Source organism: Pantherophis guttatus, chromosome 14 (genome assembly GCF_059756535.1).
Source record: "Pantherophis guttatus breed Tessera chromosome 14, ASM5975653v1, whole genome shotgun sequence".
NCBI lineage: Eukaryota > Metazoa > Chordata > Lepidosauria > Squamata > Colubridae > Pantherophis > Pantherophis guttatus.
Window position 1 is genome coordinate 10,441,740 of NC_142076.1, and position 19,643 is coordinate 10,461,382.

Genomic DNA, 19,643 nt, shown 5'->3' on the forward strand with positions numbered 1-19,643 from the left:
GGACCACCAAAATTTTCTCACGGACCACCAGTTGGTGACCGCTGATCTAGATAGTCCCACTTTCATCCAGTATGAAGCAATTTTCTCCCTGTTTCGTTTCTGAACTTCAGAGAAGGTCAACTAGATGCTGCCAAACCCTGAGGTGTATTTTCATATTTTCCCCCTTCCATCCCATTAAAAAAGAAAGTTCAGGGATTGGGGGAGGGGTCTGGAGCTTTCCATTTATGGCTCCTATTCTAGACTGTTAACATGTTCTTGGACATCTCTCAATTTGTTTGCCTCCACATTGGCCAGTAAGGGCTGAGATTAACATGAAAGCCCAATTCACAAAATTGGACCTTCTGTGAGATGGGCTTTCAGGTTGATCTCAGCCCATCTCACAAAATTGGACCTTCAATAGGGACGTGGTGGCTCAGTGGCTAAGACGCTGAGTTTGTCGATCGAAAGGTCAGCAGTTCAGCGGTTCGAATCCCTAGTGCTGCGTAACGGGGTGAGCTCCCGTTACTTGTCCCAGCTTCTGCCAACCTAGCAGTTCGAAAGCAGGTAAAAAATGCAAGTAGAAAAATAGGGACCACCTTTGGTGGGAAGGGAACAGCGTTCCGTGAGCCTTTGGCGTTGAGTCATGCCGGCCACATGACCACGGAAACGTCTTCGGACAGCGCTGGCTCTTCGGCTTTGAAATGGAGATGAGCACCGCCCCCCTAGAGTCGGGAACGACTAGCACATATGTGCGAGGGGAACTTTTACCTTTCCCTTTAAGCACCATCCCCAGTTCCAAAAGCCTTCTCACATCCATCTCACCATTTTTTTAAAAAACCTCCCTTTTTACAACCCTGTAATCCCTTAATTTGGAGTAGAATCTGAGTGACTGGATGGAGCTGAGCATTTACTGGCCGGATGCCCTTCCTAATGCCTATGCAGAGTTCACAGCAGATATTTTCTCTTTGCGCCCCGATAGAGAAACATCTGCCTCTACCTAGGATTATACTGTCAAGCTCACCAAATCTCAATTCTAATTACCACCATTGCCCAAAAACAACACTCAAAGTCATGTTTCATCAGTGAGCAATTCAATGCCTGCCCACAAAAATATTGGATTACAGTTACAGGCAGCATTGACCAGACCAGCTGAGGGATGCTTGGAGAGGAGGCAGTAATTTAATCAACATCTGGAAAGTCATAGATTCGAGGGGTCCTTGGTGCTCTCTGAGCTTGCTTATTTTTCTTGCAGATGTTTCAATACCCAACTAGATAACGTAATCAGTGCTAGTCCTAGATTCCCAACCCCTCGTTGCTTTCTTGGGAGGGGAAAGCACTGGAAGAGACCAACATTTATCTGAATATGTCTTTAGAAATATACACATTGAACCGATGAAGAGAAAGGAAGGCTGCCAATGGGCAAATGAAGTTTTTCACCCCTCTTTTGGTTCCTTAGAGTCCACTTCTCAGTGTCCATCACTTCTCAGTGTCCATCACCAGTGATCTCACCAAGATGCTCTCGGCTGGCGTTCAGCTCCTGGCCAGATTCAGAAGTCCAATTAGCCAGTAGATCACTAAAATCAGGAGGGTTGCCATTGGGGGTGCCTATGGGGCTGACCGTCGGCTCCCTCCAGAAGGACTGAGGTAGCTTCCTGCTCTGCATGGGGGTGACGTGCGTAAATTTCCTCTCCAGCCTCATCAATTTCTTATTATCAGGAGAGAGATGCCGCTGAAGACACCTACAAAAACCATACTCAAAAAGTTCAGCCAGGGGGCCCAACTTTTCGTCTTTCCCACACAGGGATCTCCAGAGCTGCTCAAAAGTCTTGTGGGAGTCAGAAGAATCTTCTTCATCCTCCATCTCCCCACGCTGAGAAATCCTGATCAGGTCTGTGTAGGATATTGCTCGTCCTGGCAGTGGTGGGGAGTAGAAGTCCTCGTAAGCGTTGCAGCTGCTTTCCTCCACCTCTTCCTCCTCGTTCTGCCCTTTGTTTGTCTTCCCAAAATACCTCTGGATGTCGTTGCTGATGCGTTCAGCAAATTGGAGGAGCTGCAAGGTCTTTTTCGTGTTGTTGACGCTGGGGTTGACCTCCATGGTGGCATCTTCGTGCGCAGAGCTCACAAGATCTTCTTCTAGTTCCATCTCTTCCCTCCCTTCCTCTTCCGCCTCATCTTCTTCTTCCTCTTCAGTGTCATCTTCTCCAGAGAAATACTGGAAACTCATCTCCTGGCCAGCTATGGAGGTCAGAAATGGATGCTGGAATTCTGTGGGTAGCCTGAACTTGCTTAGAGTTTGTATCACCCCGGCTGCCATCTTTTTCCTCTTTGCTGTTCAAAGGCTTGACCTTCTGGATCAAACAAATACCCACGAAAAAGTGGGAGTCCGCTGTTGGAAAACAAAAGACACAATGAGACTAGGCCGTATCAACATTGTCACCATCTCTTTCTAGGGACAAACCCTGGAGAACAAGATGGAGCCACCAAGAAAGAAAAAGAAAGTTGGTTGGCTTGTGACCAGTGGTGAAATCCAAATTTTTGTTTACTACTGGGCGTGGTGTGGCTTAGTGGTCGTGGCAGGGGAAGGATACTGTAAAATCCCCATTCTCTCCTCACTCCAGGGGAAGGATACTGCAAAATTTCCATTCCCACCCTACTCCAGGGGAAGGACACTGTAAAATCTCCATTCCCACCCCACTCCAGGGGAAGGATACTGCAAAATCTCCATTCCCTCCCCACTCCAGGGGAAGGATACTGCAAAATCTCCCTTCCCACCCCACTCTGGGACCAGCCAGAGGTGGTATTTGCCGGTTCTCTGAACTACTCAAAATTTCCGCTACTGGTTCTCCAGAACTGCTCAGAACCTGCTGAAACCTACCTGTTCTGCCCCAGCTACGGACCCCAAAGAACGCAGCACACACAAAGTCTGTACAAACCTTAGTTTACTAAATTAAATCATTCTTTTTCAAACAAAGGCTGTTAATTAACTTTCTTAACAGCCTACAAGAATCCAAAGAATAAATAATCGTAATCTTACTAGGATTGGCAGAAAGCCCAGAAGCAATTTGCAGGACACTGATAAAAAAACTAAGATCCAATGAAGTTGTTCCCTGCAAATTGCCGTTGTCCTTCCTTAAATAGGCTAAGGGTGTGGCCAATTAGCCCCAAGCCTTACTCTCGAGGAGACCTCCTCCTGAGGAGCCACTCCTCCTTTTGGCAGCTCTGCACACCCGTGCATCAAGAAAAGGTTCCTCCTCTTCTTCCTCTTCACTTATGAGAGCTTCTGGAGGTTCTGAAGGCCCTGTCTGAATCCCTGCCTCTGGCACCACATCTTCTCCAGCCTCCTCATTGTCTGACTCGGGCGCCAGCTGCACAGGCTGCTGGCGCAGCACCACACCAGCCTCCTTGCTGTCGGAATCAGCTACTAGCTGCACAGGCTGCTGACGGGCCACAACACTACCTCTGGCACGCATGCGCACCAGAAACCCAGAAGACGAACAGGAGATTCAGCGGTGCCAGGTGACATGACTCTGCATGCCACTTCAGGCACGCGTGCCATAGGTTCACCATCTCAAGTCTAGGGTCTCCTGCTTTTGCAGGGGGTTGGACTAAAAGACCCCAAAGCCCTTCCAACTCTCTTATTCTGTTAAAACCAACACTTTCAAACCCAGAATAGACCAAAGACCCAAGTTCTTTAGCAAAAGCTATTTCATGGGGGGGGGAGCAAAATGTAGAGAGAGAGAGACTATTGAATGTATTTGCCACTATCTTTCATCCAGGGCTGCCTGAGGAACTCTGGGAGTTGAAGTCTACAGGTCTTAAGTTGCCCAGGTTGGACACCTCTGCACTAAAGGATTCAGGCCACCTAATAATATTATTCTGAATGCTCCTTGCTGTCTTGTTCAGGCCCTGCAGATAGAACATGAGCATTGCACAAGGCAGGCTAAACAAGGACCCCCTTAAGGTAAAGGTAAAGGTTCCCCTCGCACATATGTGCTAGTTGTTCCCGACTCTAGGGGGCGGTGCTCATCTCCGTTTCAAAGCCAAAGAGCCAGCGCTGTCCGAAGACGTCTCCGTGGTCATGTGGCCAGCATGACTAAATGCCAAAGGCGCATGGAAAACACTGTTCCCTTCCCACCAAAGGTGGTCCCTATTTTTCTTTGTGCATTTTTTACGTGCTTTCGAACTGCTAGGTTGGCAGAAGCTGGGATAACCAACGGGAGCTCACTCCGTTACGTGGCCCTACGGATTCAAACCGCTGAACTGCCGACCTTTCGATCGACAAGCTCAGCGTCTTAGCCCCTGAGCCACCACGTCCCTTTTACTTTTAATTTTAGGACCCCTTTACTGCTATGAAAACTGTCCTAATTCCACCTGACAAAGGCATTTTTTTCAGAAAACTTTAGAAATAGTCCACTCCTCTTCCTCCCACCCAGCATGAAAGTGGCCTGGAGTTTTAAGTCTTAAAACAGTCAGTTTGGACCTCTGCTATCAGCTTGCTCCTTGGGTTGTTTTGGAGCGGTACAAAAGTCCCCACTAGACCTATTTCAGGGACTTTTTAAGAATGCTGACAAGAGCAACAAAGATGATGAGGGGACTGGAGGCCAAAATAATATAAAGAACAGTTGCTGGAACCTGGTATGTCTGCTTTAATGAAGAGAAGGACTAGGGGAGACATGATAGCAGTCTTCCAATATCTCAGGGGCTGCCACAAAGAAGAGGGAGTCAAGCTATTCTCCAAAGCACCTGAGGGCAGGACAAGAAGCAATCTCTGTCATTGCTCTGTGGCACCCATCTTGCCTTCAGACATTCTGAAACACATAAGGAACGGTTGCTGGAATTGGGTGTGTTTAGTTTGATGAAAAGTAGGACATGGGGTGACATGATAGCAGCCTTCCAACATCTCAGGGGCTGCCACAAAGAAGAGGGAGTCAAGCTACTCTCCAAAGCGCCAGAAGGCAGGACAAGAAGCAATGGGTGGAAACTAATCAAGGAGCAATTTAGAACTAAGGAGAAATTTCCTGGCAGTGAGAACAATTAACCAGTGGAACAACTTGCCTGCAGAAGTTGTGAATCCTCCAACACTGGAAGTTTTTAGGAAGATGTTGGATAACCATTTGTCTGAAGTGGAGTAGGGTTTCCTGCCTGGGCAGGGGGTTGGACTAGAAGACCTCCAAGGTCCCTTCCAACTCTGTTAATCTATTCTATTCTAAGAACCAGAGAGGGGACATCTGTGTAGATGCTTAATTAAGGCTGTACTCTTCATTTTGCTCCACTAAATGATCTTTAGCCAAGAAGCCAGAGACTAAAAGGCCAGTCCCCCCCCCACCACTCACCACCAATAATCTCCAGGATGCTTACCTGATCTCTGCAGGTAATCCCCCTCTGCTTCCTTCTCTGCTAGTTTTCCGCCCATCCACCTGGAGCCAAAGTATTTATAGTGGAGCTGCAAGATTGCAGACTAGCAAATATTTGGAGCCTGCATTGTAATCGTAGACTCCGTAAACAAAGCTTGGGTTTGCTTTAGTGCCCGGCAACCAGAGAACACCGTCGACAAGGAGCCAGCGAGGATGGGCGATAGGGACTCACCTTAATGGTGGACTTCCTGGGCGATTTTCAAGTGTTATGGCCACTGAGTTCCCTCCGCGCTCCGCAGCTCCAGCTGCCAAACCGCCTGGCGCCCATTGAGTCTTATCTCTCACATTGATTTGGAGCCCAAATTGATCCTGGTCAAATAGGCGTAAAATTAAATTTCATGGTCTTTTGACTCCAGGAGTAGAAATCATCTCCAGAAGAAAAGTAATGCTTATCTAACAATTTGTGAGCAAACAAGGGATGCAGGCGTTCTCCCACCTCGTTGGAAAAGTCTTTGCTAGGGAAATGCAACCTTTCGGATATCCCCCAAAGGTGATTTTTCAAGAGGCAACTGGACTTTCTTTCTTTCTTTCTTTCTTTCTTTCTTTCTTTCTTTCTTTCTTTCTTTCTTTCTTCTTTCTTTCTTTCTCTTTCCTTCCTCCCTTCTCAATCTCTTGCTTTCTCTTTCCTTTTACCTTCCTTTTCAATCTTTCTTTCCTTCCTTCCTTCTCAAACACTTTCTTTCTTTCTTTTTCTTTCTTATTTCTTACTTCCTCTCTTTCTTACTTTCCTTCCATCCTTCTTCCCATCTCTCCCTTCCTTCCTCTCCTTTTTTCTTCCTTTTCCTTCCTTCTTTCTTTCCATTCTTCACAATCAACCTCCTCTCTCCCTCCCTCCCTCCCTCCCTCTTTCTTTCTTTCTTTCTTTCTTTCTTTCTTTCTTTCTTTCTTTCTTTCTTTCTTTCTTTCTTTCTTTCTTTTTGAAGACGTTTCGCTTCCTAGGATGCAAATGACCAGCTGTCTGCAAGGAATATAAATCCTTCCATTCCCCACTATTTTTTTTAATTTACTTACTTACTTACTTATTTATTTATCAAGCATATATAAAATAACAGATAAAAGTATAAACATGATTTGAATACATGAAAAGGATACAAGTAAAAAGGGACAGTAGGACAGGGACGGAAGGCACGCTGGTGTACTTATGCACACCCCCTTACAGACCTCTTAGGAATGGGGTGAAGTCGACAGTAGACAGTCTAAGGTTAAAGTTTTGGGGGGGTTGGGGAAGAAACCACAGAGTCAGGTAGTGCATTCCAGGCATTGACCACTCTGTTGCTGAAGTCATATTTTCTGCAATCAAGTTTGGAGCGGTTTACCTTGAGTTTGTATCTATTGTGTGCTCATGTATTGTTGTGGTTGAAGCTGAAGTAGTCACTGACAGGAAGGACATTGTGGCAGATAATTTTATGTACTACGCTTAGGTCAGACTGAAGTCAGCATAGTTCTAAGTTGTCTAAGCCCAAAATTTCAAGTCTGGTGGCATAAGGGATTCTATTGCGGGTAGAGGAATGGAGGACTCTTCTCAGGAAATATCTCTGGACTCGCTCAATTGTATTAATGTCCGATATGCAGTGCAGGTTCCAGACAGATGAGCTCAGTGATGGGTTTCAAAAATCTTTACTATCGGTTCTGTGGGCGTGGTTTGGTGGGCATGGCATGGCTTGGTGGGCGTGGCATGGAAGGATACTGTAAAATCTCCATTCCCTCCCCACTCCAGGGGAAGGTTACTGCAAAATCCCCATTTCCTCCCGATCAGCTGGGACTCGGGAGGCAGAGAATAGATGGGGGCAGGGCCAGTCAGAATTTTTACTACCGGTTCTCTGAACTACTCAAAATTTCCACTACCGGTTCTCCAGAACTGGTCAGAACCTGCTGAAACCCACCTCTGGATGAGCTGTATTTCAAGAATTGGTCTAGCAAATGTTTTGTATGCTCTAGTTAATAGAACAATATTACCAGAGAAGAAGCTATGCAAGATTAGGTTAACAACTTTTTGGCAATGTTGTTGCAGTGGGCTCTGGCACTTAGATCTTTAGAAATGAATACTCCAAGGTACTAACCCTATCCTGTCAGAGCTGAAGAAGCTTCTTGGATGAGAAGCGAAATGTCTTCAAAAGAAAAAAAAAACCAAGAAAGTCCAGCGGCCTCCTGAAAAAGCACCTTTGGGACAACCGTGACCTGGTTGACTCAGAATCTCTACAAACTTTTAGCTATATAATTTGGGATGAACATCCTTTGAATGGTGTGAAAGTAGGAATGGATTTCTAGAAGAAAAATTGCAGACTACAGGAACCAGGAGCACTAACTCAGGTGATCTTGAGGACACAGATAAACCTCCAAGTGCTTCAAGGACCCTCTAAAAGGATGCAAATGACCAGCTGTCTGCAAGGAGTATCAATCCTTCCACTCCCCACCATCCTGTCAGAGCTGAAGAAGCTTCTTGGATGAGAAGTGAAACGTCTTCAAAGAAAAACCAGAAAGTCCAGTTGCCTCCTGAAAAAGCGCCTTTGGGACAACTGTTACCTGGATGACTGAGAATCTCTACAAACGTTTAGGATACAATCGAGGGTTGGAAGGCCAAGATGCTTGGGTAGAAAAATCTGGGTGCCTTTCATTTTAGACTATTAAAAAACTGGGGGTCTTTATTAAACAGACCACAAAGGAACAATAATAACAAAACATTAGAAAAGGAAAGAATGAAAGAAAGACACAGGGAATACACAGTCTATGAGAGTTTCTCATATACTGCAGGGATATGAACTTTTGGAACACTGCATCTATTGATCAAAGTGTGGTCAAAAAAGGCAAGATGGTGGCCACAGGAATAATCAACGCTCTGCCTGGTTTTTATGTACCCGTAGTCCTCAACTTACAACAGTTTGTTTAGCGACCGTCCAAAGTTACAACGGCGTTGAAAAATGTGACTTATGACCATTTTTCATACTTACGACCGTTGCAGCATCCCCATGGTCACGTGATCAAAATTCAGATGCTTGGCAACTGACTCATATTTATGACCGTTGCAGTGTCCTGAGATCATGGGACCTCCTTTTGTGACCTTCTGATGAGCAAAGTCAACGGGAAAGCCAGATTCATTTAACGACCGTGTTGCTAATGTCACCAGTGATTCACTTAACAACTGTGGCAAGAAAGGTCGTAAAATAGGGCAAAATTCACTTAACAATGGTCTTGCTTAGCAAGATAATTTTGGGGCTTCCTTGTGGTCGTAAGTCAAGGACTAGCTGTATGACATGGCTACCATATTGCTTTTTTTCACCTATACTGCCAATAATCCTTAAAGTTTCCTTAAAGAATTAGAATTCCTTACAATAATATTGGTTTTAGAATTTCAAGCAAGCAGTCGTTTGTGTTTTTGGTTAACTTATTAAAACAAGAAATTTTTAATTATCTTATCTTATCTTATCTTATCTTATCATCTTATCTTATCTTGGACTCGGTGGCTAAGACGCTGAGTTTGTTGATCAAAAGGTCGGCAGTTCAGCGGTTCGAATCCCTAGTGTCATGTAACGGGGTGAGGTCCCATTACTTGTCCCAGCTTCTTCCAACCTAGCAGTTCGAAAGCATGTAAAAAATGCAAGTAGAAAAATAGGGACCACCTTTGGTGGGAAAGTAACAGCGTTCCGTGCGCCTTTGGTGTTGAGTCATGCCGGCCACATGATCACGGAGTCGTCTTCGGACAGCACTGGCTCTCTGGCTTTGAAACGGAGATGAGCACCGCCCCCTAGAGTCAGAAACAACTAGCACATATGTGCGAGGGGAATCTTTATCTTTATCTTTATCTTTATCATCTTATCTTATCTTATCATCTTCCCTTCCCTTCCCTTCCCTTCTCTTATCATCTAGTTTATTTTTGCATTCACCATTTTAGTCCAGTTTTTCTCAGGGAGTAAAGGCAGTACAGTAGAAGCTTCACACATACACGTCAAAAAATCTGTAAGGTAAGATGATTTGAGATTTACTGACTGGTTCAAAGTCACTCATGTTCTCCAGAGCTAAAAAAGGAATTAAATGAGAGTTCTCCAAGCCCTCTGACAGTTTTCCCATTTATAACATCCTGGTAAAGCAAAACAAGCTTCATTCTGTTTATTTATTTACTTGTTTGTTCGTTTCCCGACATTATTTGCAAATAACTTGTGACTGGGAACACATCCAACACAGCTTCCTCCTCCTTATTTTCCCCACAACAATCCTGTGAGGTGGGTTGGACTCAGAGGCAGCATGATTGGCCCAAGAGTCACAGCTGACTCTCATGGCTAAGGCTGGACTTGAACTCACAGCCTTTTGCTTTCAGGCCTGACACCTTGGCTACTCACACCCTGAAAGCATTAGAAACCAAGAATGGAGAAACCTTTCTTTAAAATACTGTAACAGGCAGATTAAAAAAAAACAGATTTTGCATAATTTGCAAAAATTGAGATTTTAGTAGATGTTTTAACCTGTTTTTCCAAATGCCCGGTCTTAACAACGTTTGCAACAAGCCAGTTTTTCCTAGTACACGTTATCCTCGACTTACAAGTTCATTTAGTGACCGTTCAAAGTTACAACGGCACTGGAAAAAGTGACTTGTGACCAGGGGTGAAATGCTCCCGGTTCAGACCGGATCGCCCAATCCAGTAGCGATGGAGGCGGGTGGTTCAGAGAACCGGTAGCAAAAATCCCTGCCCCCCCCCATACCCAGCTGAGCCGCACAATCATCAGAGGCTTTTTTTTACTTTTAAAAGCATTTTTTCTACAACCTCTTCAGCTGAAAAAATGCTTTTAAAAGTAAAAAAAAAAAGCCTCTGATGATCGCGCGGCTCAGCTGGGATTGTCAAAGGCTTTTAAAAACATTTTTTCTACAACCTCTTCAGGAGTCACCACGTGACCTGTTTTGGATGCCAGGTAAGTGCAGGGCGTGCGCAGAGGCTCTGGGAGGGCGAAAACGGGCCTACCAGAGGTACCAGAAATCAGAAACGGGCCCATTTCCGGCCTCCGGAGGGCCTCCGGTGCCCGGGGGAGGCCGTTTTCACCCTCCTGGAGGCTCAAGAAAGCCTCTGGAGCCTGGAGTGGGTGAAAACACTCTCCTCCACTCCCCGTCGTGGTGCAGGAGGCTGAGTAGGCCACACCCCCATGGCCACGCCCACCCAGCAACCGGGAAGCGAACCAGTTGTTGAAATTTTTTAATCCCACCCCTGTACATTAATCGGCATACATTAAAATGAAATTTTAATGTTGCATACAGCTCTTAAAGGGCACCGCCTCCAATATATATTTTATTTTATTGAATTTCTATACACGATATAAACATAAACATGACAAAATAAATAAATATAAAATTATGCATATACAGTAAAACCAAAAATATGCATATAAAACACAAAATTATGCATATAAAATAAAAAATTATGCAGCTCCTTGAGAAGTCCATAATTCTGGGGAAAGTGGAGGAAAGAAGGACCAGCAGCAAGGAGAATTGACCCATTGACAGCGGTGATGGGTACACCGTTGGAAATTCTGAAGGACCTGGAGAAGATCAGGGTGGTCTCATAGAGTTGACACTGATTTCAGAGCATCTGGGACGCAATGGCTCAGAGGGTAAAGACCCTGAGCTTGTCAGCTGGAAAGCTGACAGCCTCAGTTCGAGACCTGAGCGCCGTGTGACGGGTGAGCTCCCGTTCCTTTCTCCAGCTTTTATCAGTTCGAAAGCATGCAAATGTGAGTAGATAAATAGGTACCACTTGGGTGGGAATGTAACAGGGTTCCATGCATCTTGGCATATAGTCCTGCTGGCCACCTGACCAAGGAAATGCATTCGAACAATGCTTGGCTTCCTTGGCTAGGAAACAAAAATGGGTAAAGGTAAAGGTTTCCCTTGCACATATGTGCTAGTTGTTCCCAACTCTAGGGGGCGGTGCTCATCTCCGTTTCAAAGCCGAAGAGTCAGCGCTGTCTGAAGACGTCTCGGTGGTCATGTGGCCGGCATGACTCAACGCCAAAGGCTTACGAAACGCTGTTACCTTCCCACCAAAGGTGGTCCCTATTTTTCTACTTGCATTTTTTACATGCTTTCCAACTGCTAGGTTGGCAGAAGCTGGGACAAGGAACGGGAGCTCACCCCATTATGCAGTGCTAGGGATTCGAACCGCTGAACTGCCGACCTTTCGATCGACAAGCTCAGTGTCTTAGCCCCTGAGCCACTGAAGCCCTACAAAGATGAGTACTGCCCCCTAGAGTTGGACGCAACTGGAGAGGGGGAAAACCTGGTAGCATCTAACCAGTAATCATCAGTTATAAACGAGGATTATTTTATTTCTTTGTTTATTTTAGAAAATTGCCACATTCTTGTCCATGGCGACTCAAGACGGCTTACACAATATAAAAGCATCATATAAAAATTAGAATAATAAAAGAAAATCATAAACAAATCATAAAATCATAGTCCCCACCCACCCCCATCCCAGCGACAGCACATATTTACTATACGAGCCATTTAATGGGCTCCATCCTGCTCTGGGTTCCTCAGGCTCACTGGCAGAACTGAGTCTTCAGCACCCTCCGGAAGAGTGTTAGAGTGGGGGGAGCATTCTAACCTCTGGGGGAATGGTGTTCCAGAGAGAGGGAGCCACCACAGAGAAGGCCCTTCTTCTGGGTCCCACCAGATGTATCTCCCTAGGGCAGGGAGTGTCAAACTCGATTTCATTGAGGCCGCATGAGGGTTGTGTTTGACAAGGTGGGCGTGGCCAGGGTTGGTGTGGCCAGCTTGACGTCACTCGTGGCGGGTGCTTGGTAGCCCAAGCACTCTGCCAGCGAAAATGGAGCTCAGGAGGGCCGCGCACGACCTCACTGAGCTCCGTTTTCGCTGGCATAGGCACCGCCGGCCAGTCCTTTGCTGTTTCCAGGGTGGCCCCACAGGCCACATATAAGCACCCTACGGGCTGGATCTGGACCGCGGGCCTTGAGTTTGACACCCCTGTCCTAGGGGATGGGACCAGTGATGGGATTTAGCCAGTTCTGTCAGGTTCGGGTGAACCGGGTAGTGGCGACTGTGTGCAAGCTCTGCCTAGGGGTGAAATCCAGCAGGTTCTGACAGGTTCTGTAGAACCGGTTGCGGAAATTTTGAGTAGTTCAGAGAACCGGCAAATACCACCTCTGGCTGGACCCAGAGTGGGGTGAGAATGGAGATTTTGCAATATCCTTCCCGCAGGAGTGGGGAGGGAATGGAGATTTTGCAGGATCCTTCCCCTGCCATGCCCACCAAGCCAAGCCATGCCCACAGAACTGGTAGTAAAGAAAATGTGGATTTCACCACTGGCTCCGTCCACCAGCCCAGATGTAATGCATGAGCAAAGAGCATGCGCGGAAGGCTGTGCGCATGTGCAGAGGAGCACGCTCACATTTGCGAACCGGTACGGAATGTAAGTGAATCCTGGTGGCGCAGTGGACTAAACTGCTGCTGTTAAAGTAGCACTTAGTTGCCAGCTGGCTGCAATTACTGCGAGTTCAATTCTCACCAGGCTCAAGGTTGACTCAGCCTTCCATCCTTCCGAGGTAGGTAAAATGAGGACCCGGTTTGTGGGGGCAATAAACTGACTTTGTATAAAAAACGAACACATCTTAGAGGGGCCCGAAAGCCCTACTAAGCAGGTATATACAAAAGTATGACGGCTATTGCTATAAGTGCATTGTAAGCCATCATGAGTCTCCGGAAAAGGGCGGCAAATATAAATCGAACTAATAAATAAATTAAATAAATAAATAAAATCCCACCTCTGGATGGGACCACCACATTCCTTGCCTTCCCGCGCTCTAGTGGGTCGGGTAGATGTGACCGGTAAGAGACAGTCCCTCAGTTCCAAATCTCAGTAGGTTGCATCCTATCTTTTGGAGAAGAACTGAAGTCATGAGAGGAGAATCTCTCATAACGAGGAAGCGAGCAAGCTTTTGAAGGAATCTCTTTTCCTTCTCAGGCTGGATAGTAAACGTTCCCCCATCCAGGACTCCCGGATTTGGGACTACAAATACCCAGACAGCCACTGCAGGACACCAAACAGACCACATCTGGTGCAGTGGTGGGTTTCCAAATTTTTTACTGTCGGCATGGCTTGGTGGCCGTGGCATGGCTTGGTGGGCATGGCTTGGTGGGCGTGGCAGGGGAAGGATACTGTAAAATCTCCATTCCCTCCCCACTCCAGGGGAAGGATATTGCAAAATCCCCATTCCCTCCCCACTCCAGGGGAAGGATACTGCAAAATCCCCATTCCCACCCCACTCCAGGGGAAGGATACTGCAAAATCCCCATTCCCACCCCACTCCAGGGGAAGGATACTGCAAAATCTCCATTCCCTCCCCACTCCAGGAGGATACTGTAAAATCCCCATTCCCTCCCCACTCCAGGGGAAGGATACTGCAAAATCCCCATTCCCACCCCACTCCAGGAGAAGGATACTGCAAAATCTCCATTCCCTCTCCACTCCAGGAGGATACTGTAAAATCCCCATTCCCTCCCCACTCCAGGGGAAGGATACTGCAAAATCCCCATTCCCACCCCACTCCAGGGGAAGGATACTGCAAAATCCCCATTCCCACCCCACTCCAAGGGAAGATACTGCAAAATCTCCATTCCCTCCCCACTCCAGGAGGATACTGTAAAATCCCCATTCCCTCCCCACTCCAGGGGAAGGATACTGCAAAATCCCCATTCCCACCCCACTCCAGGGGAAGGATACTGCAAAATCCCCATTCCCACCCCACTCCAAGGGAAGGATACTGTAAAATCTCCATTCCCTCCCCAATCCAGGGGAAGCTTGCTGCAAAATCCCCATTTCCTCCCGATCAGCTGGGACTTGGGAGGCAGAGAATAGATGGGGGCGGGGCCAGTCAGAATTTTTACTACCGGTTCTCCGAACTACTCAAAATTTCCGCTACTGGTTCTCCAGAACTGGTCAGAACCTGCTGAAACCCACCTCTGATCTGGTGCCCCTCATGCTCGTCCAGTTTTTTGCAGGCTAGATTTGGAAGCTCTAATCTTCCCCCTCATTCACACAAGGGGAACGAAAAGATGGGAGAAGGAGAAAGATCACTACTGTTCTTGATCTACGACCATAATGGAGCCCACAATTTCTGTTGGCTAAGTAATTGAGTGAATTTTGGCCCATTTCATGATCTTTCTTGCCACAATTGTTAAATGAATCACTGCCGCCGTTAAGCTAGTGACACGGTTGTTAAGTGAATCTGGCTTCTTCATGGACTTTGCTGGTCAGAAGGTCGCAAAAGGGGATCACGTGACCCCAGCACACCTCAAGCGTCGCAAATATGAGACAGTTGGCAAGAAATTTCCTGACAGTGAGAACAATGAATCAGTGGAACAACTTGCCTCCAGAAGTTGTGAATGCTCCAACACTGGAAGTCTTCAAAGAAGAGATTGGACAACCATTTGTCTGAAGTGGTGTAGGGTTTCCTGCCTAAGCAGGGGGTTGGACTAGAAGACCTCCAAGGTCCCTTCCAACTCTGTTATTCTATTCTATTCTAATTCTGATCATGTGACCACTAGGATGTTGCAATGGTTGTAAACCGTCATAAGTCACTGTTTTCAGTGCCGTTGTAACTTCGGTCACTAAATGAATGCTTATAAGTCAAGTCCTCAACTTACAGCAGTTCATTTAATGACCATTTGCAGTTACAGACAGCCCTTGACTTGTAACACACTTCATTCTTACAACTGTTGCAGCATCCCCGTGGTGACGTGATTAAAATTTAGACCCTTGGCAACCGACTCGTATTTATGTCGGCCGCAGTGTCCCGGGGGGGCGGGGGGGTCACGCGATATCCTTTGGTGACTTTCTGACAAGCAAAGTCGACGGGGAAGCCAGAATTGCTCGACAACTCCGTTGCCGACTTCACAACTGCAGCGATTCATTTTACAACTTTGGCCAGAGAAGTCGTAGAACGAGGCGCAACATTCACTTCACAGGTGTCTCGCTCAGCAAGGGAAATTTTGGGCTCCCTAGACGATCTATTCAGTAGTGGGTTTCAAATCCCGGTGCTACCAGTTCGCTATTGGGAGCGTGTGGGTGCGCGTGGAGCTTGCTTTGCAAACGCACGGCGTTTCTGTGCATGCGTTGAACGTTCCGTGCATGCGCGGAGCGTATTTGATGATGTCTGGGTGGGTGGGCGGAGCCTCCCGCCACCGCCACTAATTCGCCCGAACCGGGCTGAACCGGTAGCAACCCACCACTGGATCTACTCCTCTAAATGTAGAACAGATCCTAAGATTCCTGATCTATCCCGTGGCTTGAAAGATCAGTCTGGTTGCTTTGCGCATCGCAGAACCAGAAGCGGTGACGTCACTGGAGCATATTGGAAGAGCAACGGCTGCCTTATCAGCTGCTGCTCGGATCTGTTTGTCGAGCCTGCAAATGGCTTCGAGAGCCGCGGGAGAGGCAGGAGGGCTGCCGGGGGCAATGTTTGGAGAAGACAAAGTACTCCCACACACGGAGCTGGGTTTTGCACGTCATTTGTGCAAAGGGCACTGGCGAAAGAAACCCGGACGCGCCTCTTAAGAGTGAGGGGACCAGACCGTCTGTCCCTTTTTGTGCCAAGCAGTGGGTTTGAAAAGCAGGGCTCCTTCTATCAATCTCGCGGGGGAGCCACCTTCTATAGAGCAGCGGTCCCCAACCTTTCCAGCTTAGTGTATTGTGTTCTTCCTCCTGTGCGGGGAGGGCATGTGAGTGGCAAGCACACATGCGTGAAAATCCATTTGTGCGAGTGGAGGGCACGCTTGTGTCCTCACACGCGCTAGCCCGGTTCTCCCGCGTCCCGGTTTCGAACAAGCCACGGCCCGGTAGTCAGGGGTGGGCTGCTGGGTGTTCGCAGGGGTTCGGGAGAACCTTTAGCTAAGTTTCTGTGCAGTTCGGAGAACCCCCAAATCCCACTCCTGGCTGGCTCCGGCCACCCCTCCCTGCCCCTCCCCTCCCAGGAGTCCCCATGTGGCCCATTTTAGATGCAGGTAAGTGCAGGGCGTACACGGAGGCTCGGGGAGGATGAAAAACGGGCCTACCAAAAGTTCTGGAAGGCCGGAAATGGGCCCGTTTCTTTCTTTCTTTCTTTCTTTCTTTCTTTCTTTCTTTCTTTCTTTCTTTCTTTCTTTCTTTCTTTCTTTCTTTCTTTTATTCGGCTTATATGCCGCCCTATCTCCCAATGGACTCAGGGCGGCTCACAATAATAAAAACACAAGCCACAATACAAAATAAAATCTAAAATCTAAACAATTTAAAATTTAACCCTTAAACCCCCCCCATCAGACCAGGTCAAGCGATTTAAAAAGCCAAGTTTTTAATTCACGACGGAAGGTGTGAAGGTCAGGCGCTAATCGGAGCTCCAAGGGAAGTTGATTCCAGAGGGTGGGTGCACCCACCGAGAAGGCTCTATCCCTGGGGGCCGCCAGCCGGCACAGTCTAGCCGACGGCACCCTGAGCAGGCTCTCTCTATGGGCGCGAACCGGGCGATGGGATATCGTTGCTGGCTGTAGGTGGTACCGCCAAATATCCTGGACCTAAGCCATGTAGGGCTTTATAGGTTTATGGCCTCCAGGGGGCCTCCGGAGCCTGGGGAGGCCGTTTTCGCCCTCCTGGAGGCTCGAGGAAAGCCTCCGGAGCCTGGGTAGGGCAAAAACACCCCCCCCACCATGGTGCAGGAGGTCAACTAGGCCACGCCCACCATGGCCACGCCCACCCAGCAACCGGGCACAGAATCCCTTGCTAAAAAATTTTAAGCCCACCCCTGCCGGTAGTGGGCCGTGGCCTGGAATTGGGGACCTCAGTTCTAGAGTGGGCATCTGGGGCTGCCAACATCAAACCCTTTAGCATTTCCAAAAGTTGGAAATAAAGCATTAAGAAGGAAGAAAGAGATGGCCTCAGAGTCACAGCAGTTATAGCCTAGAAGAGCTGGATTTGGGTCCAGTATCTGCCAAAATCCCTTGCCGTAGCTCTTGTTTGGCAAGGGCTGATGAAAGTTGATGTCCAAAAGGTTTAGGATTCCTCAACAGATTCTTAGGGAACACATATATATATATATATATATATACATACATACACATACATACATACATACATACATACATACATACATACATATATATATATATATATATATATATATATATATATATATATATATACCTGGCTATGTATGGCTAGCTGATGAAAGCTAAAAAGCTTGAAATAGATCTATACTATTTTCCCTTTATTTCTTTATCAGCAAAATATAAATTTGATATTTATTTATTTATTTATTTATTTATTTATTTATTTATTTATTTATTATTTATTTATTGGTTTGATTTATATGTCGCCCTTCTCCGGAGACTCAGGGTGGCTTACAATGCGTTAAGCAATAGCCTTCATACTTTTGTATATACCTGCTTAGTAGGGCTTTCGCCCCCCCCCTAAGCGGTGTTCTTTTTTATACAAAGTCAGCTTATTGCCCCCACAATCCGAGTCCTCATTTTACCTACCTAGAAAGGATGGAAGGCTGAGTCAACCTTGAGCCTGGTGAGATTTGAACTTGCAGTAATTTCAGGCAGCTGGTGCTATTTAACAGCACTTTAGTCTGCTGTGCCACCAAGGCTCTTATATTTAAATATACATATATATAAAAGAGAACCAAGCTGAAGGGCTAGATGCCAGTCGAAATGTACAAACAGTCCTTGACTTACGACAATTGAGCCCCAAATCTCTGTGGCTAAATGAGAACATTTGTGAAGTGAGTTTTGCTCCGTTTTACAACTTTCTTGCCACAGCTGTTAAGTGAATCGCTGTAATCGTTAAGCTAGTGACACAGTTGTTAAATGAATCCGGGTTTCCTCATTGACTTCGCTTGTCAGAAGGTTACATAAAGTGATCGCATGGCCTTGGCACAATCATCATAAATGTGAGTCAGTGGCCAAGCATTGAAATTTTGATCGCATGACTATGAGGATGCTGCAACGGTTTTAAGTGTGAAAATTGGTCGTAAATTGGGTTTTTTAGTCCTGTTGTAGCTTTGAATGGTCACTAAATGAACGGTTGTATGTTGAGGACTACCTGTACTTAAATTTTTAGTTTTAAATTTCTGGGCATTTATATCTCGAAGGACCTCTCATGGACTATGAATTCTAACATGCTTGTGAAGAAGGCACAGAAGAGGCTGTACTTACTGAGAATGCTCAGGAAGATAAACCTATCTCAGCATCTACTTCTGTCCTACTATCCCAGCACCATTGAGAGTGTCCGGACATACGGCATTCTTGCATGGTATGGGAGCAGCTCTGCAGCGGACAAAAAAGCTCTACAGAGAATCATTAAAACTGCCCAGAATATCAGCTCCAGCTACCAGCCCTGGACGACATCTTCGAAATCTCGCTGTTTGAGAAAGTTGCATAACATTCTCAGAGACTCTTCCCATCCTGCTTACAATCTTTTTGGACTGTTGCCTTCTGGCAGAAGATACAGAACAATTAAAACTCAGACCACACGTTTTCTGAATAGTTTTTATCCCAGAGCTATAATTGCACTCAACAATGAACTAAAGGGCCACCATCAGTTGGACAGCATTACTTGGTCTGTTGTGTGATGTTTGGGTGGCTGAGGGGTGAGGAATCTGTGGTGGGTGGGAGTGCGTTTGGAGATTGTTATGTGTGTTGGACCTGGTCTATGGGTGTTAAGTGAATTTCGTTGTATGGGTATACTGTGTATACACGTAAAATGACAATAAAGTGGTGATGATGATGATGATGATGATGATGATGATGATGATAGGGCCTGGAGCATCCCTCTCTCTCCATCCTACAAAGCAAATAACAGCAAACCATTTCCGAAAATCTTGCCCAAATTGCTGAGACTTTTCTAGGCAGGGGCCAGGAGTCAACACTGATTCAGTTGTTGCTATTGTGCAGTCGCCAAGTTGTGTCCGACGCTTCATGACACCATAGCACGCCAGGCCTCCCTATCCTCCACTGCCCCTGCCCAATCCCATGTTCATTGCAACAATGACATTATCTAACTCTCTCAGCCTCTGCCGTCCCCTTCTCCTTTGGCCTTCCATCATTCCCAACATCAGGGTCTTCTCCAAGGAGTCCTCTCGTCTCATATCCAGAGGTGCTATTCAGCCGGTTAGGATCGGTTCGCCCGAACTGGTAGCGGAAATCATGGGTGGGCCCGCCCACCCAGCTCTGCTCTATGCCAAGGGTCCCCAACCTTTCGGCCCTCAGGGACC

General features: G+C 46.8%; 1 protein-coding gene across 1 annotated transcript; it reads right to left on the reverse strand.

Moving 5' to 3' along the window:
* Positions 1 to 1,054: 1,054 nt before the first annotated feature.
* PERCC1 (proline and glutamate rich with coiled coil 1) lies at positions 1,055 to 2,348 on the reverse strand. Its single transcript, XM_034420709.3, has one exon. The coding sequence runs from the start codon at positions 2,291 to 2,293 to the stop codon at positions 1,463 to 1,465; it is 831 nt and encodes a 276-aa protein (XP_034276600.2). The 5' UTR covers positions 2,294 to 2,348; the 3' UTR covers positions 1,055 to 1,462.
* Positions 2,349 to 19,643: the final 17,295 nt, after the last annotated feature.

Bases quoted from the DNA above. Each gene is read 5' to 3' on its own strand.
- PERCC1 (XM_034420709.3), bottom strand. From the start codon at position 2,293: ATGGCAGCCGGGGTGATACAAACTCTAAGCAAGTTCAGGCTACCCACA.